This window comes from Aythya ferina (assembly GCF_964211825.1).
Source record: "Aythya ferina genome assembly, chromosome: 14".
Lineage (NCBI taxonomy): Eukaryota > Metazoa > Chordata > Aves > Anseriformes > Anatidae > Aythya > Aythya ferina.
The window spans coordinates 15,389,642-15,416,598 of record NC_140312.1 but is presented as its reverse complement, the minus strand read 5'-3'; the positions used below and the strand labels follow the sequence as shown (position 1 = coordinate 15,416,598).

Below are 26,957 nucleotides of genomic sequence, written 5' to 3'. Positions count from 1 at the left end.
TCGCTTCTCCTGGCACCAGGACATCGCTCGTGTGCCAGCTCCTGCAGTGACCTCAGGACAACCCGAGGGGTGGATCCCATACCTTGCGATTGCCTTGTGTGCTCTGGACGTTATGCCTAAGTTGTGGTGAACTGTTCAGCAGCCCATTAAAGATGCCTTGGGATTTCAAAGTCCTTCCAGTTCCTTGCCAGCACGCCCCCATTATTCCCGCTTACAGCAGTGCCTACAGGGATCCCAGGTCCGGCCAGCAGGCGGTGGAGGAACCACCCCACAGCCACGGAGCCGAATGGAAGAACTCATCGAGGAACCTCTCCTCCACTGAGACCACTCCCAGATACTTCTTTCTCATAGACGTCAGGCAGCTCCTCTCCTGGGCACTTCTACAAGGCACAAAGCTGGTTTTTAGGGGTTTGTTTCCTCTTGGAGACCTTCTGGCTCTGGGGCATCATCACAGCCTCCTCATCCAGCAAGGACTGGCCCCTAGAACAGTTCCCCACCATCCAACTGCTCACAGTAAAGGCCCCAGCGAGGAATTTCTCTTTCCTCAGGTGGACGAGCTCTGCCCACCAGGAGCCTGACCCGTGCTACAAGTCCCTTGCCATGGGAAGGACGGACACAGCGGGCACAGAAGCCCCGTGAGCTCTGCATGCACCAAACCCAGCCCAGCCAGGCCAGAGGGTGCCACGAGAGCATGCAGGGTGCCAGGAGGGATTTGCTTGGGGAGTTTTCCTTGCCAGGCTCCAGATTCAGCTCTTCCGCTGGTGTAAATCAAATGCTGACACATCTGGGGTTGCCAGAACAGCACAAGAGTGAAAAAATACACGTACAAAAGGAAAGGCAGGGATCTGCATGCTTCTGCACTCACATATTCCCCCCGCAGAGCACCCAGAGTTGTTATCTGCACTTTGCTTAAGAAGCCCTAATGTGCCTGGAAATGATGTTTAATATATACGCCAGTATAGACGCCAGCATGCATTAAACATGCCAGTGTGAGGGCCTTGCAGCAGTTTTGTCATGCTGCAGAATTAATCTGAGATTGGTAATAACTGCAGAAAATTAGATTTATGTTAATTGCAAGCTGGTGGTTCTTTTTTTTTTTTTTTTTTTTTCCCCCAAAGCCTTCTAAGTCCCAGCACCATCCCAAAGAATCAAATCTGTTAGGAAATGCCACCCTCCAGCGCCACCACTTTCACCTCCACGCAGGAGAAGACCTCATTCCCTCATTCCTCTCCTGCTGGCCGCAACGCGGGGCTGGGGCAGAAGGTCCCACCTGCACTCACTGGTGAGCCTTCATGCAGACACCCCAGCCACCAGCTCCAGCCTCTGCAGGGGGGCTGTGCTCTTATTACCTCGAATTATTTGGGGTATTCATTCCAGGGAAGGGCAACGTGGCCCAGGCCAGCCCCTGAGAGCCACCAACAAACTGGACGTGAAGACACACCGCTGTCTCCTCCACGAGGACCTCGTTAAGGGTTAGCAAACTCAGAGGACGGCCCAGAAAGCCGTTTCTCCTGGTGTTTATATGCAGCTCACCTTGCCTCCTCTCTCTGCATGCTTCCCGAGCACCCGCCTTCCCAGCCCACCGCACAGCGAAGCCGTGCCTCTCCGAAACCCAGAGAGGACTCGCCACTTCCCCAGAGCTGAAACCAGGCAACCCCAGACACAGCAAAATGCTAACGTGTTACTGCTCAGAAAGACTCGTGGTGAAAATGAATAGAAGGGAATGGTTTGCAGCTGTCCCACATCCATCGTGTCTGTTGCAGTGGGGTGAGGCCCTCAGTACGCTTGCAGCACGGGGTCTGACATGCCCGTCACAAGCTGTCATTTAAATTTCCCCGAGTTCTTTGTTTAATGTCCGATCAGGTTGGAAACAGTTCAAGGCAAATCCCTGCAATTTCTCCTTCCAGCTGCGTCAAACAACTCTCTTAGCCTCAGTAATTAGTAGCTTAATCAGCTAAAGCACTGAACACATAGAGCCCTCCACTACGTTGCTCTGATGAGGGACACTGGGTCCGCAGCATCAGCAGGGCTGCAAGTGCAAGAACGAATCTGCTGTGGATTGAAGGACATTTGAAATTCAAAATGAGTTTTCTTTCTGGGTAGCTTCAGAAATGTACAGGCCTGTTAGGAATCTTTATTTTTTATGAAATTATGGATCCTTTTAAAAAAATAACCTTACACCCTATCACAGCACTTAGTCATGAAGCAACGCACATGCTTACAGAGCAGGCAGAAACAGCACGGGAGGAGCCTTGTTGGCTGGACATGAGGAGAAGGAAGCAGCACTGGGGTGGGGTGGGTGGCAGCTCCCATCCTCTCACGTGCAAAGCATGGTCCTGCCTCCTGCACAACGCACCCACCTCTGCCACACGTCCCCACATGCGAGGAAGGAGTTGGGTCCTGTCCCAGAGCTGCCTTCCAGGCTGCACACCAGTGTTCAGAGGGGACGTCCCTGCTCAGGCTGGGCTGGTCCTGGAATCAAGATGAGCAATGCTACACACACTGAGACAGGAGAAATGAATAGCCCAGGTAACACCGGAATGTACTATTTGTTCAGTTTGAGATCACCAAAAACATTTCATTTCTGATGGAGAATGACTCCTGTATTTACTTCCCTGGCGCACTTCACTGAAAAACTGCATGATTATTGGTGCTGGGGTGGCCTTGGGTCTGCATGTAAATCGCTTCCATCAGGAAGTTTTAAGCACTGCAATTCACTTATTTATCCAGCAAACCCTTCACACTGCACCTTATTTCTAGTCTTTTAACAATATACCCACTTTTAATAAAACTTTAAGAAGCTTTCCATATGACTTGCATACCCAGCATCAGCCAGCCCAGCCCTGTCACTTTATATTCTACTGTTGTTCAGTACAATGTTCAGCCAAAAAGCAAGCAGAATTATCCTTCCCTGTGCTGTCAAACTGATTACAGATTCTGCTCAGACCAGAGAGGAAGCATACGGTCAGGATGGGTTCCCATGCACCTATACGTAGCTGTTTGACATGGCTAACACGGAGTCCAGCACCAGACATCTGCCCAGGCTCTGCCCTCCTTTTGCCTCCTGCCTGTGCAAGTGGGACTGACAAAGAAACGTGGCCCTTTCGATGAGGAGCTTTTGAAAAACACATAGGGTGCTCTGCTAAATTACCCGCAGCTGATGGAGGTTGCCATTTGCTGCAGCAGAAGGAGGGCAGCTGGAAGCCTGCCAGTGGCTGGGTCCCATGGGGCTGGCAGCAAGGGGACTTTTCTGTTCACCTGGTGGCATCACTGGCTTTGCCAAACAACATGTGTGATCTCAGAACGCTTCCAAAATGCTCGAAAAGAAACAAGGAGCCATAAAGCTCCTCTTTGTTCACTTTGCTCCAACAGAACAACTTTAGGAACAGCTTTGCTGCCTGCTCTGGGCGAGGGTCCCCAGCGCTGGTGACACTTCTGGTCCCCTGCTGCAAACCCAAGCAGGCTGTGACACCTAGTGGCAAGGACCCCGACAGCCCAGAGGAGGCTGTACGTGACAGGTGCTTGGCATCATCCCTGGACAATCAGCCACAGCTCACATTACAGACTCTTCAGACTCCTCTTTACACATAATTTAATATTTATGTGTAAACTTGAACACGATGCCTATTTCTGTTCAGGCTGAGAGGAGCTGGTGATGGGATTGTAAATCCACCATGACAGACAGCTCTCATGTCCTTCGCAGTAGGTGGGGAACGTCCTGTCCCAGGTAACCATCGAGGGAACCACACTGCCGGTGTCACCTCCAGAGGCACGGCTGTGCAGTGGCACGAGAGTGAGGTGGGTTTGAGACAAGCTTGGCCATTCGCTGTCTGATGTGGCTTCCAGCCCATGTCCCCTCGCAGCCATCGCTGCTGGTGTGTGACCAGCTCAGGTGTCCCTGTCAGCGCTGCCCGAAACCCCGCCTGCAGCCAGCGAGGTGGAGCAGTGACTGTGGCACCGCAGGGCATTCCATGTTCACCTCCACCCCCTGCCCATCCTTTACAAGAAGTTACTTCACGTCAGCCTTTTTTTCCACACTATTTAATTTCATACGCCACCATCAGTGGCCTATTCAATATTAGCTTGAATAATGAGACAGAAATTAAACCAATAGGCTTTGCCTAACAAATGGAAAGGCCCCATCATACAAGGCTAGGCTGCATAAGTCAAGGATATCATCTGGTAACCGTGCTGCTCACTGACAGAGGAGAGGAGCAATTACTACAGTGTGTAAAACTGAGAAAAGAAGGTCAGGTTTCAGAGGGTCCTTGCTCTTGTTGGAGAGGATCCGTGAAGGAAAGCTGGTGGCTGTCATGCAGCACATGAGCAGCAGCTCCTTTGTGGAGCTCCCTGCCACCCGACCACAGCCCCTGTACCCAGTGGGGCCTGTCCCCGCCAACAGGCGAGGCCAGCAGCCATGAGGAGCATGGTGCTGAGGCTTCCCTGGCACCCAGGTGGCTGAAATCAGGCCTGCCTAGGGTGTTTCGGGTTGCTGGCTGCACCGAGATGCTCAGGTCATCCCAGCTCCAGCAGCCGTGAGACATCAGGCACCACAGGAAGAACCATACTGAGGTGTCAGCAGGACCTGTCTCTCGTCTTCCACCTGTCAGAAAACTTTGTTTTAATGCCTGAAACAGCTGCTTATTCACCACCATTTACCCGTGGGGGAGCCGCAATCCCCTGCCCACACAAACCAGGCCCTCCTGCCCCACGCTCGTTGTGTCAGCGCTCAAGTGCAAAGCGTTCCTGTGGTGAATTCCTCTCGGCGCAGTCTAGGAACACTGCCCGTTCTTGTCATGATTTATAGCCTATGCCATCAATTGACTCATTTCTGAAAGATAAGTGTTTTTCCCCTAACAAAATGCATGTTTTCCACTGCCTGGAGGACCCGTGCGGAGCGAGATGCTCCGTCCTGCAGCCGATCGGGTTCCTCTCGCGCTCGGCATGCTGCCAGGGCGACGCAAGACAACGAGAAATAAATCGACTCGAAACTTGGCCGGAGTGCACCTTCAAACAGAGGGCTGAAAACTCAGCTTGATTTATTTACAGAGGGGCGAAGGGCGAGAAACGCGATTCCAGTCCCCGCGGTGGCCCTGCCGAAAGGGCCCCCTTGAGGCGGCGGGGAGCAGCCTCGGCTGCCGAGGCACCCAGCTCCTATCGGGGGCACCCATCTCCAGCCGCGGGCACCCAGCTCCTGCCGAGGCACCCGCTCCGGGCTCCCCGGGCCGGGGTCACCCCGAGCCGCCCCAGCCCCGGGCCCGGCCGTGTGGGCGCCGCGCAGGCGGCTGCTGCCCCCCAGAGGCGAAGCCGGCCCGGCTCGGGCTGAGGCGCGGCATGAGGGGCCCTGGCCCTGACTTGGGGACGCTCAGGGTTTCACAGTTTCCGATAACTGCATTTTATTTTCGAAATTCCGAATAAAATCTGTCAGCGGAAAAACTTCCCGCTTTCTGTCTAACTCTGCAGGAGCACAAGAGCTGCAACCAAGAGGGAGCAGCTGGACCCACACCTTCGCCACGCCAGCCCCCAAGCAGCTCTCACCCTATTTTCTGGTTAATAACACTGGAGGTGCAGAACAAGCAAGGGAAGAAAATAAACCTCTTCCTACCTTCCATGGGGAGAGCGAACCGAGCCGTGTCACTGCCCTGCACAGAAGTTATTCCCGTGTCCCTGCAAGCCAGCAAACCTTGCCTGGGGCGACCGGGCTCCAAGCCCGCCTGCTTGGCTTTAAGCAGGATCATGGAGATCCCACCCAGGACGGGGTGGGGAAACCTCGCTGGGAAGAGGGCGAGTGCAGTGCAGTCACAGCCTCTTCCAGTCCCTCTTCACATCTCAGCAGCCTTCGCTCTGCCATTTGCTTTCCCTTTTCCTCAGCATTCACCAGCGGTTCCTTTGACTGCCATCCCGCAGCAGGCTCAGCAAACACGCTTGCAATGGGGATTGAAAGTGACAGTGCCAAACGTGTGGGTGGTGTGGGCCCTGGCAAGAAATACTGTCAGGAAATAAGTACAGGAAACGTATAGTTTAAATCAGATGCAGGATGAAGAGTCATGAAACGCATAGAGGTACTTGAAGCACTAGAGTTATGACAGTGAGAAATCCTCAATTAACTGGAGAACTGCCCAAGTGAATGAGCTCAGCGCAAAGCACATTGCTGAGTGCTGTTAATGTAGGCATGACCCCCAACACTCAGCTGTATTTTTACCATAGGCAATGGGAAAAATATGCTAAATGTAGTGCTCTTACACTGAAACTGTTTCAAGCAGCAAAAATATATTTTCTTTTAGACAACCGCCACACCAAATTTATTCTGGAGAGAGCAGGCAGCTGATCATGGTTTGAATTTATTTTGCAATAAAACGTCTTGCTGCCTGGTGTATTTGAGCAGGCAGTGTTGCACACTTGCAGAGAGGGCTCTGGCTGCAGAGACACAGACACAAAGTGGTCAGAGTGCAGGGCTGGGTCCCACAGCTGCCCACCTGGAGTGCTGGCTGGTTTGGGCTTCACTGGATTTTTTTTTTTTTTTTTGGGGGGGGGAAGACCAGAGGATGCTATGAGTACATTTGGGCTTTAATGAGATTATTGCCTTCCATGTGCATTTACTCACAGTTTTGGACCTATTCCCTCTTCCTTTGAGATTTTCTATGTTAAGCCATAAGGCTAGGCATGATTTTCATTAAAAATCAATTTAAAGAAAGATAATATCAAAGTATGATAACTCAGCCATTTTTTGAACTATGAGAGAAAGATAAGACACAAAATGAAGCTGACTCCCTGTCTCGATGCCCTCCCTCAGGCTGTTTAAGCCTCCAGCTCTCGTGCTCTGTGGTGCTCAGATTTTTGTCCCACCTTCCAGGGCACTTAGCACCCAGAAAAACCCAGCATCTCCTACAGCCCTTCAGAGGGTATTGCCTGCAGGACCCCAGTTAACAATGACTTCAGCTTCTAACATTCCTATGCTGGGCAACATCACTCTTCTAAAAGCCGGAAAAAGCTGGCAGCAGCTGGGGCTGCTGCACAGACCTGTGTCTCACCCCCAGAGTCCCTTCTGCCTCCACCTCTTCCTCTCTCAACCCAACCTGATGCTCCAGGAAAGGCCAGCTAAGTAGCTGCCTGCAAAAGGAGAGGGACCCTGGCCCTTGTCCTGTTCTGAAGCTGTCAAATAGGTTCTTTCTTCTGGAGCACTGTGTCCAGTTTTGTTTCCCCAGTACCAGAGGGACATGAAGCTCCTGGAGAGAGTCCAGTGGAGAGCTGCGAAGATGATTAGGGGACTGCAGCACCTCTTATGAGGAAAGGCTCAGCCAGCTGGGCCTGTTTAGACAGAACCACAAACCGAATACAAGGAAAAAACTTACTGTGAGGGTGACAGGACACTGGAACAAGTTGCCCAGAGAGGCTGCGGAGTCTTCTTCTCTAGAGCTATTCAAAACACACCTGAATGTGGTCCCGTGTAATGTGCTGCAGGTGACCCTGCTTAGGGAGGGGGGGTTGGACCAGATGGTCTCCAGAGGTCCCTTCCAACCTCAATCACTTTGTGTTTTGTGATCCTTTCTTTCCTGTCATCTTGTAGGTCTGAATAACTTCAGTGGTATCTGAACAGAGCAATGGCTCAGCCTAGCAGTCAGACACCTATTGTAACCACCTGTGGTAACCTTCTACAGCCCTTCTTCAAATCAGAAATGCTCTGCAGAGAGATGGAAAAACATTGACCTTCATCATTGCCTTCTACTAGTCTGTCCAGCAGCACAAACAGAAGAGTGTGAGGATGAAAATATTGCTTGGGAACTCTCTCTCCTCTTATGCTCAGCCAGAAAGGGCTGTGCCCTGTGCTCCAAGGGAAGCCAGTCCGTCCTCCACCCGTCTCCTCCCATTCCTCAATGTACTTCAGGAAAAATTCCTCCCATCCAGCTGATATAGCCCTCCCGTGCAAAACTCCCTACGGTTCCCAATTTCCTAGTGAGCAGCGAGAGCTCAGCGTCCCGGGAAGCCACAAAACACCCTCCAGCTGTGGTCTGCTGCCCTCCATGCCTGGGGCCAGCCTGGTGGGAGCAGTGGCCACGTGTGGCCAGCCAGCCCTGCTCGGGGGCACAGCAGCTGGGGCTGCTGCTAGTTCTGGGTCCTCCCTGGGCTCAACACTCAGCTCCCCTCTCCTCACACTTCTGCTAGCTCAGAATTACCCAACGAGTTGTTTTAAAACCCAAATCCTCAGCTTTTCCTCGCGATGTTGGGGCAGGCTGGGAGGCATGGGCACAGTGCACACTGCTGGGCCGTACCCATGCTCAACGTCCCGAGCTGTGCCCCCAAACGCTGGCCCAGTCGGCCAGAACACGGCATGAGGCTAGCACCTGGCTGGGCCGAAGCCATGGGACTCTTCCCACCCGCCCCGTCCCCACAGAGCCCTGGGGACCGTCCCCACGCACCCTGCCTGCGCCTCGTCCCCAGAGGCTGCCTGACCCCGGGCTCCTTCCCAGCCTCTCTGCGCTCTGGGCCCTCACAGGAACAGCAGCGGGATATTTTTAGCCTGTTTACAGCGACAGAGCAGTACATTTTGGTGCAGCTCGCAGCCAGCAGTGCTAGCATGAGTGGCCATAGCCAGGGGAGAAGCTGCCAGTGCCCAGGCAGCAGCATCACAGCGGTGTGACTGGGGAGGTGCTGGCACTGGGGGAGGAAGGGGAATCAGGAGGGCACCAGAGCTGGGAGAGGACACCAGGTAGGTGCCTCCTGGCCTGCGTTGGCACCGACATACCAAAGCTCACACAGGAAGACTAGTCAATGCTATCTGCTTTTCTCATTATACTTAGGGTTTGGTGACTAAGAAGTTCCAGACGGCAGGTTCTGGTGTGGACAACATTATAGTTTCTTCCCCAAATGCCACTTCAGCCCCATGACACCTGCTCTGTTGCATGGCAGAGCAGTAGCTGGTGTTCAGCACTTTTCCCTGCTGTCTGCATCCTCCCAGCCTGATCCTGTCTTTCTCCCTAAAGCTAATGAAGGTGCCTTCAGGCTTTCCAGCCATGTACACACCAGACCTGCTCCACTCTGCAGCCAGGCCCCCTCAGGCCATGGCTTGCTCTTCTTCATGGAGCCCTTGGCAAGAGGAGAAGCAGCTGTACTGGAGTCCTTACATGTGGTGCAGAATAATAAGTACGATCTGTGGCTTTGCCCCTTATATTTAGCAAAAATATGTCCATGCTGTCTTCTCACAGCCCAGCACAACTCGGGTGCAACTCAGTTCTGGAAGGCCACCCAGGTCAGGAGCCAACACAAGATGGATGGTTCATCCCAAAGCAGGCCCGGCACAGCGCTGAGCGTTCAGATGCAAGCCCAGCAGGGGGCGATATGTACAGGCAGGGAAAAGGCATCTCAGAAGGGGCTGAGGCAACAAAAATCCAGCTCAAACCATGAGCTGTACCCCTCCAGCTCAGAACAAGACTCATGTTAGTTCCACAAGCCATGGTTCAGGCCCAAACCCCCTGGGTGAAACCAAGACCATCTGCTGGTGGCAGATGACCAGCTCCTGCTGGCCGTCTCCCAGCAGAGACAACTCGAGGGCAACATCACAAGTAGGACTTACGGCAGCAGCCAGGCTCCGAGGGATGGAGGAGCTCAGAGGGCCTGGGGCTCAGAAAGGACAGGGACAGCTTTGGCAACCAGGATGCCCTCACTGCAAATGCCCCGTGTTGTGGCACACGAGAAGGGAAACACGAGAAGGCTGGGGATCAGTCATGAGCTGTCACAGACCAAGGAGATAGCTGTGAGTGATCACCAGCTGCCCAGCTGCACTGGCATGTCCCCACAGGCTGGGGGTCTCACCCTGCCACCCCCCTTTCACACCATGCTGAGGAGGCCCCAGCAAGCTGCTGCCCCTGGCAAGGGCTGGGGATGCCCAGGGCTCTGCTCACCCCATCACTTGTGCCTGTTGAGGTCAAGTTCTCAGTTCCAGCCAAAGAAAACATTATGCTTTTTTAGGGTCACCTGTTTCCTTATGATTTTATGAGGCAGTGTATCAGAATGCTTCCCGCAAAGCAATCCCTGGCACCCATCCCACCTGCCCATTCCTGCTAGGATGTGCCCTCTTGCCGGCAGCTGATGGAGCATGGCCGAGCCGCCGCCCGCAGCGCTGCTCCTGCTGTGCACACAGCTAACACCTGCCCTGCGAGGCACAGAGCCAGCCCTAGCGAGCATCACAGGGTGCAAGGTCCTTGCTCTTTGGAATCACAAAGGTTAGGTCTTGATCTAGCTCTTTGTGGTGCGATCAGAGCAGCTGCAGGTTTTGTGAAAGCAGACAGAACAGTGGCTAAGTGTGGATCTACAGTTGAAAGATGACCTTTCTCAAAAAGGGGTTGGCTTGCCCCAAGCTTTGGTTTAGCCTCTTGGTTGTAACAAATCCACTAATACTCCTTAGGGAGCGTCAGCAGAACGAGCCTGGTCACAGCTTTGCTCTGCCTTCACACCCATCCTTGGGCCCTCCTGCATCCTGCAGTTGTCCTTTGTTAACCTGCTATTGCTCTATCAGCTACAAACTGCCACTAAAATCTTCAGAGTTCAACTTAAAGATAACCTAAGCATTGCCTTCCAATGCTGGGCTGCCTGCAGTAATGGCTTGCAGGACACAGCAGTGCTCCTCACACCCAGAGGTGCTCTAGAAAGGTTTTACTCCACTGTATCTGGGTTTCTCCAGAACTTCTGCACTGACTTCACTCTGAAACTCTGCCACACCTGAAAGCAAAGCTCTGCAAGAAGCTTCATGCATATACCTACCACATGTTCTTCATTGCCCCCAAGAGCATATGTATTTTTGTCACAATTACTGGGTTTAAAATCCCCAGAGCAACACGGGCTTCCAGCAACACAGCTGTTCCCTACAGGGGTTTTGTTTAGCATGCACTGACTTCGTCCTGCCCCACAACTCTCACACTTCCTTCCCCAAGCGACGGGCTAGCAGAGTGTTTGTCTGCACACTGACAACTAATTTCTCAGAATGTGAGTTACTGCTCTGTTCTCCTGAGCTTTTTATGTATCATTATCCAAAAGTTGCTATCTCAGAGAATATTCCTTCCTTTACTCAGACTTACTTCTAAGCTTCTCTTTGCAACTGCTCGTGGTCATATGGCTTCAATAATTACTCGTGCACCTTGAGAAGAGGCTGCAGGGCACTGCAAAGCTTCTCTTGTTGCACACATGCCCAACATACGGACACACCAAGTGTCACGGATAGGGCTGGGGCTGCTCCAAATGAGTGTCACTGCACAGATCACTGCCAAGCAGTTATACTCACGATATAACAGTTCATATTTGCTGTAGGGTACAGACACCTTCATATTTTAAAAGTCTACGAAACTTCAGCCAAAGCACAAACTTAAACACTGAAAGATAGAAATCAAATTCTAGGTAGATGTGAACATTTGCAGCTCTATGTACAAACCATCAGTCCAAAACTCCTCCTTGTTCCCACTGAAAAAAATGTCAGGCAAACACCCTAATGCAACACACCAGCACAGCGCTCAAGGTAGCACCATTTAAGAGGAGCACCCTTGACAAAAAAAAAAGTAGACCTATTTCCATTCCTATGGAAATGGAAATTCCTGTGGTTCTATGAAGACCGCAGCCCAGACGCTTCATTCCCACCAGCACAGGATTCAAACCCCTTCGGACTGACTGACCTGCGAGGCGTTTTTCTCTGGTGCTCCTCCAGAAGACGTCCCACGCTCTGCTGGCCGAGTCCCTGCCGTGGTCGCTGAGGGCTCGCCGCAGGCGCTGCCTCCCCGGCTCTGCCATGCCTGGGGGGCTCCAACCTGCACAGATCAGCAGACTCCAGAAGAAATTGCAGCAGGTTAGGACCAAAGCCCGGCTGTTCTCCTGGCTTTTGCCTCTTCAGCTGGCCTAGAAACGTTTCCGTGCAGGAGAAGCCAGCAGTTAACGTGATGAGCGTCCCTCCTGTGGGGAGGGGGACAAGCACCCCCTGCCACCCCGGGCTGGCTGCACTGGGGGGCCGTGGCACCCACCCCAGAGCACTGCATGGCTCTGCAGCTCCACCCCTGTGCCTTATAAACAGCCAGCTCCCTGCCACACAGGGCAGTAAACACAGAGTGAGGCTACGCAGCATCTCCTGGAGCGGGGACAGGATTTCAGACAAGGCTGTAACTCTGCATTCCCCGCTGAGTGGGTAACAGCTTCCTCACCGCCGTGTCCTCTGAGCTCTGCATGCTCAGGCGCGTGCCTGCCATCTCCTTTACCAGCAGGCAGTTGCTTATTTTATTTGGGATGTCTTTTTTTTTTTTTTTTTTTTTTTTTTAATATATAATTATTTTCACAGAACAGCCTGGTCTAGAGGTGGATTTGGATGCTTCTCCTGTGGCATGGGAATAACCTGCAGGAAGTTTTTATGTAGAGCCTGTTCAAAGAAAGAGGTCTCCAGGCTGTCCTGCATTACTCAGTCACTGCTGCACTTGCTGCCTCTATAAAGGGGGGATTGGTTAATGCTGGGGCCTCACTGCCTTACTTATTTACACAAGCACAGGCTGGATGCGAAGCAGCAAGGCATGGGAAGCCCATCTTCCCAGAAACCACAGGTCCCTGCCAGCTCCCCCCTGCAGGGTGCCCTGCTCTCCGCCTTCAGGACAAACTCCAGACCAGGGCTGACCCCGCCGGGCACCAACACGGGGCTGGGAAGCAGTGGGGGTAGAGGGAAGGCACATGAAAACCTCAGTCACCTGCTCTGTCAGGTATGTGCCTGGGAATGGTACTCACAGAAATGTTTTTGGACAAGCAGGGGTCAATTTAGGTTTGCTCCCCCTCTGGGGAGGGAGACTGAAGCAGCTTTGTGACAGACATGAACACCCAGCACATAGCTCTGTATCAGTGCAGCTCCTTGGCAAAATCCAACCCAAACAAGAATATAAATTAATGGGGAAAGAACACAACTTGACTACAAATGATTGCTAGTGCTACATGTGTGCTTTGCACCTCCCCATTCCTCTTTCTGACAGCAGCTTTGGGCCTGGTGTCTCAGAGGAATAAGCTGCGATGGTATTTGTTGGCGAGACAACTGATTGAGATAACTTAATTAACGTCCCTCAGCAGATGGCAACCTGAGGACTGGAGGCACAGCTGACAAGGGGCACAGCCACCACGTGGAAGCTGTGAAGCAGGGCTGCTCCTGCTGCCTTGCAGCCCTACGCTTTCTGCTTCCATCTCCTGCACAAAGCCGCAGCCACGCCGTGACGGCCTCTTCCCCGGAGCACTGCTTCCCTAGAAAATGAACCACGTGAGAGCACAGAGCAGCCACGTGTCCTGGCTGGGAGGCACAAGCACCTGCCTGGCAAATCACCCCAGGTGTTTTCCTGCCAAATCACCCCAGGTGTTTTCATGCTTTGATTCTTACAAACCAAACCCTTGGGTTAACGCTTCCACACAAACCAAACACTTGTTGCCAGCGTGCTCCCCGATATTGCTTAGCAGGAAGAAATGTTAGTTCCTTTGTGTCCTGTCCAGAATTAAATTGGGCCTACCAAGGGTGATGCTGTACTTTTCTTTCCCTAAAGGAATTTGGATGGGTCTCAGAGAATAGGAGACCACAGAGGCTAAGGGAGAGGAAGTTTGGGGTTGGGGCAGGGAGAAGGGAAGAGGAAACAGCTGGAAGCCACCTACAAGAAGGTGGCTCCACAGAAATGATCAAGTCTTTGGTAGTCACTTGCAATTTCATGGTGATGTAAAGAAGAAAATCTGTTCAATAAAATGAAAAAATGAAGAATGAACAGTGAGGCTATTCATATAAAGGAACTGAAGTGCTTCCTGTTATCTCAGACGTGACCCTAGGCTAAAACAGGATGTATGCTAAAAATAAAGCTACAGCCAGGAAAAAGCAAAGCTGTTCCACTTTCTTAGAAGCTGCTCACACTCACATCTCTGTCTTGGGACTGCTGCAAGGGCTGAAACATTTCTGGAAGCACCAGACCATCTCGAGATGAAGCAAACATCCTTTGTCAGCAGATGCAGTTAGGAAATTTTGGCCTTTTTACATTTCCCAGAACGTTAAAATATCAGATTTGAACAACACCAGCAAGCCAAGAACCAGTCATTACAGCCACTGCGAAAATAATCTGAACACAGCCGTGGTACTGAAGGCCAACACACAGCTATTCTCACGTACCATTTAGCATTTCCCTCGTGGAGACCTTGAGCATTTGTGCATCTGGATTTCATCTGCATCCAAGCGAGACTGTGGGTGGGTGATTTCTTAAGCCTGAGCTGGCTGCAGCTGGTAATGATGTATTTTGATACTGCTGGTCTGCATTATCTCACAAATATTTTCAGGGGTGTGTGAGCATGTGCATACTGTTAGAAAAGATAATTAATGACGTAACAGTGAAGTTTAAACTCGAGTGATTTTTTTTTTTCCCAAAGAGACAGCTTTATTAGCCAGCACCGAAGAGTATTTATTCACTGTTGAGTAAAAAACACACAGGTTGAAGATAAGCAGCTTATCGTTCAGGCAGCAGCCTCCTGCAGCACTCAGGGCATGCTGTCAGAGCCAGCCAAGACACATCCTGTGCCTGCACCGCCAGTGCCTGCACCTGCAGCCAGACCAGCCCCGTGCCCTCCGGCCAGCTGATGCCGTTTTGCTGCCTGGAGAAACCCCAAAGCCAGGTGAGAGCATCCCACCTGGCCACCCATCTGCCACAAGGGGCCCAGAGACCCTCCGTGTCCCTCCCAAAGCTGAGCAGGGCCTCAGCCCCTCTGTGCCCTCCCATCAGCAGAGAGCTGCCCCCAGGGCAGCGGCTGCCAGCCTGGGGATGCTCTCAGGGAGGCCGTGGTCCATGTGGGATTCATTTCTGCACGTGTGTTTGGACAAGTACTGCAGAATCGCTGACATCTCTTAGGCTCGTGCTTGTTGAGTTTTAGAATTTAGACTGATATTTCAGACCTCAAGATGAAAATCCCAGAAAGAGCAGCCCAGCTTCTGACAAAAAGCTTCCAACAGCAGAGAGGAGCTGAATATTGCTGACAGCCCCCTCTATTCCAAGAAAGCAAGTACATCCTTGATCTCAAATCCTGGATCTTAAAAATAACAAATTTCCCAGCTTGTACTAATTTCAGTCATTAGTGTATTTTGAATAAGCCCATTTCAGTGTCGGGTTTAAGCAGCGTTTCTTCTTCCCAACTTATTTCCGACTTAGAAGCCCTTAATGCAATTCAAGTCTTCTGGGTTTTGTTTAGAGATATGCTTGAAATGGGATTTTCTCACCATTTCCCCTTTCTTCATGCCAAAAGAATCTGTTCCCAATGGAGCTCTTCTGAGCTGAGGTCATCCAAGCAGATTTCCAAACTTGTCAGATATTGTTCGTTACCAACAAACATCTTTATTTGTTCACAGTGCACTATAAACTGCTGTGAGGTGTCCCATAGCACTAGCAGAACTCAGCGCTTCGTAGCTGTAGAGAGGTTTTTGAACCCGGAGAGCTGTGCGTGCCCCTGTCTTCCCAGAAGTGGCCTGGGGGCAGTCGCAGCGGGGCGAGACAGGGGCACAGCGGGGCCGCGGGTGCCCCCAGCAGCGGGGAGGGGGCTGAGCAGCGCCGAGCATCAGGACCTGAGCAGGGTGGCAGTTTCGAGGAGTTGGGATGTTTAATGCTTCCTTGCCTGCAAAGTTCAGCTCTCGCAAACATTAAACACCAAAGTAAGAGATTTTCTATCCCTGGCCTGTGTCTAACAGCTCAGGCTGTCGTTTCCCACAGCAGAGCATGCCAGGGGAGTAGTCTCCCTCCCAGGGGGAGTTTCTCACCCGGTCACATATCCCTGGTCAGTATTCAGACTGCAGAGCAAACCCACCACCCATAGCCCATGCCAGTGGTGGGAGAGCCTCTACCCCTCCTAACAGTCCCGTTCCTCTGTCCCAGACAGCAAAACGGACAGCACCACTTTCCTCCTCGAGAAGAGTTCAACTAAGATTTTAGGATTAATTACGTAAGGAACCAGGTGCAAAGTGTACCAGGGTTTGGTACAAAAACCAAATTCCTCTTAATGAAACCGGGCTTCCAGGAATACCAGCCTCAGCCTCTCCTTCCTTCCTCTTGCGGGACCCAACCCCAGGAAAGGGGCCAGAAGGTTGCAGCACTTCCCTGCCTGGTTACTCGCTCTGTTTCTGTGGAAGGCTAACGAGCTCTTGGAGGATTTCAGCACCGAGGCTGCCCCTTTTAACCCAGCAAATCTCCCATGCATGCAGCACATCAAGGGAAGAAAACAAAGACACTGAGTGTCCCCGCGGCAGGAGGGGACAGACGAAGCAGTTCCATTGTACGTTGCTGCTGCAGAAGCCATCAGTCAAAAGCCCAGGTAAATCATATCTTTGGAGGTGGTGTTTGTCCCCAGCTGCTGACGGGTTGACAGGACCATGCCACGTTAGGCTTTCATCTTGCTGTTTAATCTCCTGATTCTGTAAGACAAAGACACCTCCTTTGGTTTGCAGTGCTCCAGGTTCAGATCTCAGGACAGCGACGACCCCCGGCTCAGCTGGGGCCAGCTGGACTCCCTTGTCCCTTATCATGGGAGCCATCCCCCCTCAGGTAACGCTTACGTTCTGCCAAGCAGGTAACAAGGCACCTTGACCGTGAGATGTGCTGAGAAAAAGATGAAAACGAGCATTTAAATAATTTGTGGTTTGTTTTACACCGCTGTGCAGAAAATCCCTGCTTATTTTAGTGAGTGTATTCAAATCAGCTGGAGTCCTAGCCACAGCTTGTGATTCCTCACCCTGTACAGCAATGGTCAGTCTGAGAAAAATGAGAGCAAGGCAGGGACTGTGGGCGTGCTTTGCCATGCACCCCAGGGACAGCCCAGGTAGGGCCCGAGCCGTGCCCTGGTCACCCCTCACATTGCCACCACCGCTGCTGTTCCCCCTGCAAAATCAGAAGGAGCAGACGGCACCACACGCTCCTCCTCTCCTCAGAGCTCACTGAAAGGCGCGGGGCTATTCACCTTTCTGTGTCGCTGCTCCCACCTACCAACAATTGGAGATGAAGCAAGTCCCCTGGGGGGAAGAGTTGCACTTTACAGCACCTCGCAGCGCTCTGGCCCTGCTGCGAAAGGGCTGTCAGGTGGGGCTGGAGCATGCTACGAGTTGTCTCCAGTGAACAGGGCACTGTGGCAAGGTCGCAGTTACCTGTGAACGTGCACTGTATGGCGCGACAGACGTGGCCTGTCCCACCATCGGGACATATACATTGGGACTCTTGGGAGCCTTTGCTGCACTTGTAATTACTGATTTACAAAAATAATCAATTAGTGTTTTCAAATTAGCAGCCACTCATCTGTCCCCATATCCACATTACTTTCAAATTAGCTTTATTTAAGCATCTATTTGCACTCAGAGTACTAAAAGACAAAAAAGCCAAAGGTAGCAGAGGTGCTAGGGATCCTTCTGGCCCTTGCTGGCCAAAGCAGGGCTGTGGACACCTCGCAGCATCTACCCCGACACCCCCAGAAGCTGCACACAGTATGAATTAAAGAGTGGCTTCAAGTATTAAGCTCAAAGCAAGGCTCATGCATTTGGAGAATACTTTCACAGACTTGTACGTCCTTCAGGAGCACCCTCCGCATTTTCAGATCCTCCTTCGGCCAAGAAGCTGCAAGTATTTCTGTACAGCACCAACAATCAGAACTGCACAAGGACGTGCCCACAGAATGGCACAGCAAGAAGTTATGATTCAGGTGGGGCTGCTGACTATGCAGCTTAAAGAGTATCTCAGATTATCCTATCTATTAGTCCTGGGGAAAAAATACAGTCCTCTTATGGAAGAAAGTCTCCAGGCAGCCAGCATATAGGATATGGCTACAGGAGGAAACAAAAAGTCACAGGAGTTTCTAAAATGCTGCAAGAACTGGAGAGCTGGAGCATTTCTTTGGATCAGACATGGGCCTGGTGGTAAAGTCTCTGCCACACAGGAGACTTCAGGACGTCCATTGGTAAGGATGAACAGAAAGAAAACATCACCAGAGTACGAGAGAGGTGACAATGCAGAGGTGACAGCTCTCACTAAGAGCCAAACCAAGCCAGGCTCCTGTAAGAAATGCTAACCCAGACATTACATATAGGCAAGATGCAATTTTCCCTCTCTGGCAGCTGATAGGAGAGCAAGGCAGCAAACATCTGGCCCATTTCCAGGGAGCGTACCTTTCAAGTATCAACCCCTGCAAGAGCTTAACTGTTTGTTGTTTGTACTACAAAGCTTCATTTAACAACTGTTGTGAGAAGTTGTTGAAATCGATGGAATTACAGTAGCTCACTGAAGCCATGGCCCTCGGCTGATGGACAACTGATTGCTCATTTTTTAATCAACTCGTTATTTTGTCACTCAAGCTAGGGGTTTATCTTTAAACAATAACTTGTCGTATAGGTTATTTAACCTTTTACTTTACCCTGCTTGTTCTGTGGAACATATGAAAGCTTTACATCAGGATAAGAGCAGACAGCCTTCCCGTAAGGCTGGGAGCCTGTGCCAGCACAGGGATTTTCACGCTATTTTAAGCATTTACAAGTTGTCTCAAGCCTTAAACGATAAAAACATCAAGCAGTGAGAGTGCACTGAACTCAATATTTTGCTGTTCAGCCAGTCTAGCGGGAACATGATAGTGCAAATATTTAAATAAAAGCACCAGCTGGAGGCATTTCCTTCAGCTGCTGCCATGAGGCATTAACTGGGTGTTAACCAGAACCGCTGTATTTGTACGAAGGCGAGACCAAAGAGCTGCTGCCCTAGAAGGAAAGGTATTAGCTGCAGACAGGGCGTCTTTATGATGAAGGAACGCAGATCTGCTTCAGTAACAGAACCAAGACCGAAGGTGACAACAGATAACTCTGAAGAACCAATGATAGGTTTTACTGAAACAATTTAGAGGGCTAAGGAAGGTTTTGTTTGGCCTAAATCATTAAAAAACAATTCTTCAAGCAGTTTCACTTCAATAATTCACTTCATCACTCTGCCAAGGACCAGGACCATGGGGAGGAGAAAAAAGCGCTGCCCAGGGTCACGGCAGAGCCCTTTGTGTTGCTGTAACACCTCCCGGCCACACTTTCAGCACCACGTATCACAACAGGCTAGCAAGTGCTTTTACAGGCACTGTTAGACAAATAATTAGTACAGGATGCTCTGAAACACATGCCACGCCAATCACACAGGGCACCGAAGGGCGTTCAGTCCCTGTGCTGGCCCTGGATGGTACCGCTCACCTCCTACAAAACACACTCCCACCTCAGCCCCTCATCCCCCCCGCGCCTGGCTGCAGCCCGGGACCACAAGAAGCAACGAGCTTGGGCTGGGCGAGACCAAACCCAGAGAAATGCTCAGGGGCCTGATGAGTGCCAGCTTGTGCTCACGGCCAGGGCCAAGTGGAAAAAATGCAGCGCTGCAGGCACTAAATCCACCTGACGGCTACGCGGCTTTGCAGCAGAGGCACAGGACTCCTGCAACACAGCATTGCCCCAGTAGCGTCACACAGAGGTGGCTTGGAAGGAATTTAGTGGTGCTGCCTGCTAGCAGCAGGGGCCAGCAACGAGGCTGGAAAGCCTTCACGTGCTTGTGGTGGGTTTCAAGCACGTGCTGCACAGACCGCGTCCCAGCAGCAAGTGACTCTTGCACAGCTGTCCACTCTGGTCAGAGACACAGAAAACCAGTAAGAACTTCAAAAAGGGGAGAGAAAAGCCAAGTAATTTTGTTCTGATAATTCTGGAAAAGTGTCTTAAGGGCAGTGTTTCCCTAGAAATAGCTGGGTTGGAGAAAGCCACCTCCTCCTTCCCCTACCCAAAGTGTTTTGACAGGAAAATAGAAGAGATTTTGGCTGTATCAGTTACATACCCCAATACCCATCAACCCTGGGAACATCCCCAGTCACAGCTACAAAACCATCCACATGAGGACACAGCCTGTTTCTCATCAGGAACCAGGACCCAGGTACTTCTACTCATAACAAATAAAGGGGACAAGATTCAGAATTTTCAGTGAAGTGTAAACTTTGTGCATTTGTATATTAGTGAACATACAGTGAAGCCAAATATCAGGTTACTGTAATAAATCTCAACTTTAAATCAACAACAGGGTCTAAGCATTAAGTGATTCTAGTCTGAAGAATAAAGCTTATGATTTTTCTAAAATCAGTTGCCAGCAGAATTTCATTTAATTACAGAAAAAAGTCCCATTTAACTCAGAATGCAGAAGGCCATTCATGACTTCGTACAGCAGCAGCTGAGTATGAAGCAGTGTGGCTGCTAAGAGCCCCAGCTATTTCTGATGGAGTAGCTATTTAGAGAAGTTGTGTTAAACCCACCTGACACATGTCAATGTCATTAAAGTCACATCTTCAAAGGCTGCACATTAGGAGATTGCACCAGAGCCCAAACTAGCTTCCTGTTGAGCAGCTAAACAAACAAGATAAAATAGAGTGGTTTAAAAAGGTGTTAAGTAACTCTGGAGACTACAGAGCTCATGCAATCAGCCTGGGGCTCACACCCCAGGTCAGACCTTTGCTGTTGCTGGATGAGGGCAGACTGATGTTTTGGATGACAATGGGACAAATTCATTGTAAGATTTCCACAAATATTTCAGAGATAAGCAGCAATCCAAGTAATCCAATAAACAGCAATGCCCAGCAGTCCAAGCTGAGCTGCCCTAGAGCTGGATGACCTTTGCATGTTTGTTGTTTACCATGCGGTAGAAGGCACCCAGGGCACCGTGATACACAAGGTCGGGGAAAGTCTTTCTGATCTGCAGAGCTGCTCCACGAGGTACGAGGGAGGCTGAGCTCTCGTGGCGCTGACCTGGGAGAACAGGAGCAGTTACAGCAGAAGCTCGTCACTTGGCTGCCCGGGCTGCCCAGCCACCTGCAGCGTGCTGCAGCCTTCTGAGTGACGGGAGAAGCAAAGTTTGTGAAGCATCTCAGCCCACTTCTGCGTGGAGATCTCTGGATGACATCTCAAAGCTTCAACAAACTGAGCATCACAAGCAGGCCATTGCCTCACGAAAGCTAAAAACCAGCAGAACGCAGAATGCTACCAGGTAGGTCATGCAGAACAGGCTGCAAGTTACCAGATTAAAATAGACATTTTCCAATTCCTATTTATTAAAAGAAAGTTTAAAAACTGAAGGCACGTTTTCCAGCAAGGTATCCAAAGATTCTCCATAGCTAAGTAGCAGGGAAAGCAGAGTCCAGAGCTGAAGTAATGATTTATTTATGATTTATTGAATAAGATGCTCTCAGTTTCCCAAGAGACTGAGAAACAAGGACAATATTGTACCAAGATATAGCTTTAGTTTTCATAGTCAAATAAGTGATCTGTAATCTTATATCAGGCTAAAAAATGACAGCTGAGGAGGACCACCACATCTCTGAAAACAGAGAATGAAAAGCCAAGAAGAACGCTCTTGGAGCCTGCAAACAGATGCGGCCTTTGATTACAGCGCTGTCGTACATGTGGGAGTAGGACAGGGGAAGACAGCAAACTCAGAGTTCTTCAGACAAGGCAGATATCTGAATGAAATCATGAATGACACTATGATTATTTGAAATACGATTCTAGTTTAAGTGGCAAGTGTTATTTCAACATGCCTGTTTTCAGACCTGTTGAAAGAACTATTAAGAAGTCTCTTCAAGAGTGCTGGATTTTTTTTTTATTTTTATCTTTTTTTCCTCTGGCAACTTTTCAGGGCCAGCCGCAGTGTCTGGGCAAGAGGCCTTCTGGGCACAATTTGTTTTTGATATATTGTTTCGCCTTCTGATTCAGAGAAGTGTGTTCCAAATCCCCAAATCTAGTAACTAAAGGTAGTGGAGTGTTAATCAAATATCACTCCAGGTGACCAAAAGCCTCACTGTGCCATCAGAGGGCTTTCTAACACAATTTTTTCTGATGTTGAGCAGCACGTCCTAAACACAGAGCCCACAAACTGAAGCACGACTTCACCTGCAGCATTGGCTCTGCTAGTTCAGGTAATCCCTGCTTCAGTGCTTCACCTTCCAAGAAGCAGAGCTGTAACTTTCCCTTCGGAGCAGCCTCAGCAGTTTGCGCTCACTTCTTGCGGCAGCAGGAACACGAGAAGCCCTACAAACTGCTCCAACAAGTCCCGCAGCAGCTGTACGAGCCTGCCAGCACTGAAGAGAAATGAAACATGTTTAAGTCGTTTCACATTGCAGATCTGATGCTCATGAGCAGGCTCATTAATGAGCACATGCTGCCGTCCCCACAAGCGAGGTCACAGCACCCCATGCACTCACCTGCCCCAAGCCCCAGTGCCTGCAGAAGCGCTCCCAGGGGTTGGATGAACTGTGGTTTAATGGAACTGCACCAGCCTATTGGGAACTGAGCTTAGAACCAGGCTGAGATGGTTTCACTTCTTCAGTGGGGTCAGAACCCCAAGGAAGCCCACCTGGAAGCACCGCCGCTGCCGAAGGAGCTGAACTGCATCTAGCTGGTGGCAAGGGGAGAGCCCCAGAAGCCAGCACAAAGCAGCAGATCCCACCTACGGTGGCTGCAGCAGGTTTGGATTTCCTTGCTCGGGAACAGCTGGATCTACCTCTGCCACTAGAAATGAGAGATGAGCAAACTTTCAGGGAAAAGCTCTAAAACTGGGGCTATAGCTGTGACCTCAATTGCAAATGTGTTGCTTGGAAATAGAAAAAAATAAAAATCTGTTCCTTGAGTTGTTTAGTAACTTCTGGAGAGAACTATTAGATCTGCCAAGAGGCCTGCAACCAAACAGCGTGGGCTCCAGGAGACATCTCCATACACAAAAGCACCCAGGGCTGATCCCACCTGGATTCACCATTCCTGTTCCAGAATCTCACAGCTTCAGTCCAGACATTAGTACTAGTTACCACCTGCACAGGTGATGAAAATTCAAAGAAAAACAAACAAACAAAAAAGTTCTCAAACTCAAACCAGCAGGCTTGCACCAGAAGCTCTGCATTTCACGACAGAGGCAGTCGCTGTTTGACCAAGCTTCTCCCTCTGGGATCCAGCTCTAAAACAAGCGTCATCACCGGGACTTTGGCAGCAGCTTCTGCAGATTTTCTGCCAGCAGTGAACACACACGAGACGGGCGTTGCTGTGAACGCCGGGGCAGCTGCACAGGTCTCAGCGTGGTCAGCTCACTTCCAACGGCCCCTGAGTTCCTGAAGTGGGGTGACATCTCCAGAGTGAGTGGCAGCTTCCCTTAAAACTGGTTTCCATCAAATATCCCAAACTGAGAGATGAATCAATTGCAATTTTAAAATAAATAACTCCAATGGCCAAAAGAGACCAGGTTATTAGATGTTGAACACCTGCAAATCCTATGGTACCAACAAACAGCATGGAGCCTTACAGCTCCTGACAGTTTTGTTTGTTTGTTGTTTTTCCGTATCCTTCCCCATAAGAACAGGCACACCCTACTCTTGGAATATTTTTGCATGCTGTTAGCTCAATGGCTTGCTTTTCATGAAAGGTAAATCCTATGCTGGAGCTTCTCTTTAACCTGGGACAAAAGGTAACAGCAATGTATCTGGTGGAAAGGGGCAGGTTTGTGAGCCCAGCACTGGCCACGTCACAAGTCCAAGGGCTCACTTAGAACAGGTCAGCATTCCCCACGCCTCGCCTGCAACTCTCCAGCAGTGACCTGAGAAGTCTTTGTTACGGAGTCAGCACAATCAGAAACGCCTTTCCCTCTTAACCATAAGGTACTGATGTAAACACTTGTATTCACTGGTGTAAACACTTCCTACACGTTCCCTGGGAAATCTTATCTAATAAGAAATGACATCAGTAACTCCCCACAGACAGTGAAACAGAAAAAAGCCTGCTATACAAGCACACAGCTAGATTACAGCAGGGACAACAGGGCGGTTTGCATCTCTGGGCACGGCGGGGCCCTGCGACGGGCGGGCAGCCTTCCCCGCACCGCCTGGGGCCCGTGCAGGAAGGTGAGGAGAGCCCCTCACAGACAGCGGGCTGATCTCCAAGCTAATCAGCCATAAAGCTGTAGATCTTGGGTAAGATTTTAAATGAAATTGTTCCTTACGTGAAATGTAACTTCGTGAGTATCAGTGTTGCAGACATGCGATTGTCCCAGAAAGAGGTCTACCCCTCAAAATGAGAGGGCGCTGGATGCTGTGGTTCCTGCTCTCATGAGCCAGGTGACTGCTAGGGAAGCACGAGCCCTGGCGGGACCTTGCTGGGAAATTCATGCAAATGCCTGCCCGTCATTGATTGTGATATAAAACCGATAAGGGACCATAAACTCAAAACAAAGTCAAACACTACACGTGACATCAGCTCTAGTGTTAACAGCCAGCACTGGGTCCAGGTCAGGGACACTGACCTAGGGTGCATTTACAAAAACAGCGAGCAATTTGCTGCAACCAGTTTCCGTGGTAACACCTCTCTCTTACATCTCCAATGCCACAGAGTTTGGTACTAGGTCTGCACACAGTGCAGAGCTCTTCTCCTTCCACTTCCGTGCCAACACCACCTGCTCCCCTGCTGCTTCCCACCTCGTATTCCTCTGCCGCCAACCGGTCCTGAAAGCCAACCTCTGGCCAGAGCTCAGGGCCATTTGCCCCGACACCGCTCACCCCAGCACGCGGGTCTTCAGCAGGACCGCACAGCAGCGAGGCGCTCCCCACAGCCCAGGGAGGCAGCTGAGGGGCACCGAGCTGGCCGGGTACGCGTGAGGTGTGGGAGCAGACAGGCTCTGAGGGTAAGGACGGAGCTGACCATGGCCGCTGGCAGGTAACAGCCCAAAAGGAAGGCATCCTGGTGATGGAAGGAAGGCAGATGTCAGGGCCAACCTCAAGAAGGTGCACGTGGGGCATTACACGTTGGTCAGCCTCAGCACTGACCCGGGAAGGCTGTGGAGTAAATCCTCCTGGAGGAGGCATCCCCACACACAAAGGACACGGGAGTGATGGGGAGCAGCACGCCTTTACGAGGGGGAAACTCTGCCTGACCAACCTCGGGGCCTACCCTGGAAAAAGAGCAGGGCCTGTTGTTTACCTTTGGCTTTCGAAAGGCCTTCGACATCATCTCTGGTCTGCTTATAACCAATCTGGTGAAATACAGTGAATAGGTGCTCAACAAGGGGGGAAACTGGCAGAACTGGCACTCAAACAGCTGTGACTTGCAGCACAGAAACAACTCAGTTTGATTTGCAAGTATGAATCCTAAGTGCTTACTCTGCCTCAGTACCACACGGGCCGCAGGCCATTTACCTTCCAGGTCTTGCAGAGTCTGGAGATTAGCTCTCAAGCTTCACCCCTGGTATTTCTTCCCTGTCAGTAGATGGAACTTATTTCATCAGCTGCTTGAAACATGCCCTTTGTCAGCTTGGATCCTCTTTCACTGGGGTCTCATTGTGCAAAGGCAGGCTGGAACACTTCCCCTGGGCATTGCGTAAGCTATTTTAGGGCAGAGAAGTGATATGTCTCCTTTATCACTATGCAAAAAGAAAAAAAAAGCAAAGCCACCTAATGCAGAATGCTGCAATAAGCCATGGCCAAAAGTTTTTCTCAACCAACACTGCTTGCACCAGAATCAAAGGGTAGAGAGGGTGAGGTGCTCGTATACCACAGAGGCATCTGCCCCACACATCAAAACTTGAGGAGCTGAGGCCTCTCAGAGCAACACTTCCTTTCTGCATGGCATAAACATTTATGTCCTTCACAGGAAAGGCACTTCAGTACTGTGCCCTTTAAAAAGGGATTTTTACCTACAGAAAGCTCACAGTGCTGCCTGACTTCTGATATTTTGGAATTGCCTGATCTTGTGCTTTTAGGATGCAGTGCTTAAAGATTGACCAGCACTGATGGACACCAACGCCTTCAAAAGCAGTTTCCCAGGGGACCTTGCTGACTAGTTCCCTAAGCAGCCTGGAGTCTGCTTTCCCCATATCCAGGGCTGAAGTTTTGGTGGCAGTTTTCCTTCTGTCACCATAAATTCTAAACTCAACCACTTCATGGTCACTATGACTGAGACGGCTGCCAATTGCCACGTCTCCCACAAGACCCTCTCTCTGTTCTCCAGCAACAGATCTAGGAGGGCACCTTTCCTAGTTGGCTCCCTTAGCACCTGCACCAAGAAGTTATCATCTAGGTGCTTTACAAACCTCCTGGACTTGCTCGTGTCAGCCGTGTGGTGATCCCAGTTGACATCTGGCAAGTTGAAATCCCCCATAAGGAAAAGGGGAGTTGATCTCGAGGCATCTCTTAGTTCTGCAAATAATAATTCATCGGCTTTGTCGTCCTGGCTGGGTGGTCTGTAATAGACTCCCACTACGACATCCCCTTTATTTGTTCATCCCTTAGTCCTTACCCAGCGGCTCTCAACTTTGCCATTGCCGACCTGAAGTCCCACACAGTCCAGCCCCTGCTTCACATACATCGCCACCCCACCACCTCGCCTACCCTGCCTGTCCCTCCTGAAGAGCCTGTAACCATCTATTGCAGCACACCAGCCACAGGACTCATCCCACCAGGTTTCTCTTATGCCGATGTCGTAGCTGTGGGACTGGGCCAAGACTTCTAGCTCATCCATTTTATTCCTCATACTGTGTGCGTTTGTGTAGAAGCACTTAAATGCGCCTCCCTACACACAGCATTTCGTGGAGCTCTCACACAACTGCACCAGAAAGCAGTTCAGGAGCCCAGCTGAAATGCAAGCTAGCTCCCAGTACAAGCTAGCATAGTACACTCAAAGAAACAAGTCACGTTTCTGCATTAAACAATTCCAATCCAAACTAATCGTCACCCCACAAACTTTTAAAAGAACCTGTGTATTTCTTGCATGCTTCTGTCTGCACCACTTTGGTGACGAGTTCTTTGCCAGACTCGATGGAGACAGGCCTCAATGGCATTGTCAGATTTCGCTTTAGGTAATTTAGAACTAAAACCCGTAGTTTGGATAGCCAAAATATCTGTAAAGTGAATCCTGAAGCCCAGTCCTT

The 26,957-nt window shown here is 50.7% G+C and overlaps 1 protein-coding gene across 4 annotated transcripts in view; it reads right to left on the bottom strand.

Moving 5' to 3' along the window:
• LOC311444532 (rho GTPase-activating protein 7-like) overlaps positions 1-11,909 on the bottom strand; it is a 52,087-nt gene extending 40,178 nt beyond the window's left edge. For 3 of the 4 annotated variants that reach the window (XM_084535768.1, XM_084535769.1, XM_084535773.1), the window contains exon 1: positions 11,661-11,909. In XM_084535768.1, coding sequence (XP_084391894.1) covers positions 11,661-11,775 — 115 coding nt within the window. In that variant the 5' untranslated portion in view covers positions 11,776-11,909. Of the gene's footprint in view, positions 1-5,605; positions 5,722-11,660 lie in introns of those variants that run through there. The other variant, XM_084535770.1, reaches the window with a different exon arrangement.
• Positions 11,910-26,957: the final 15,048 nt, after the last annotated feature.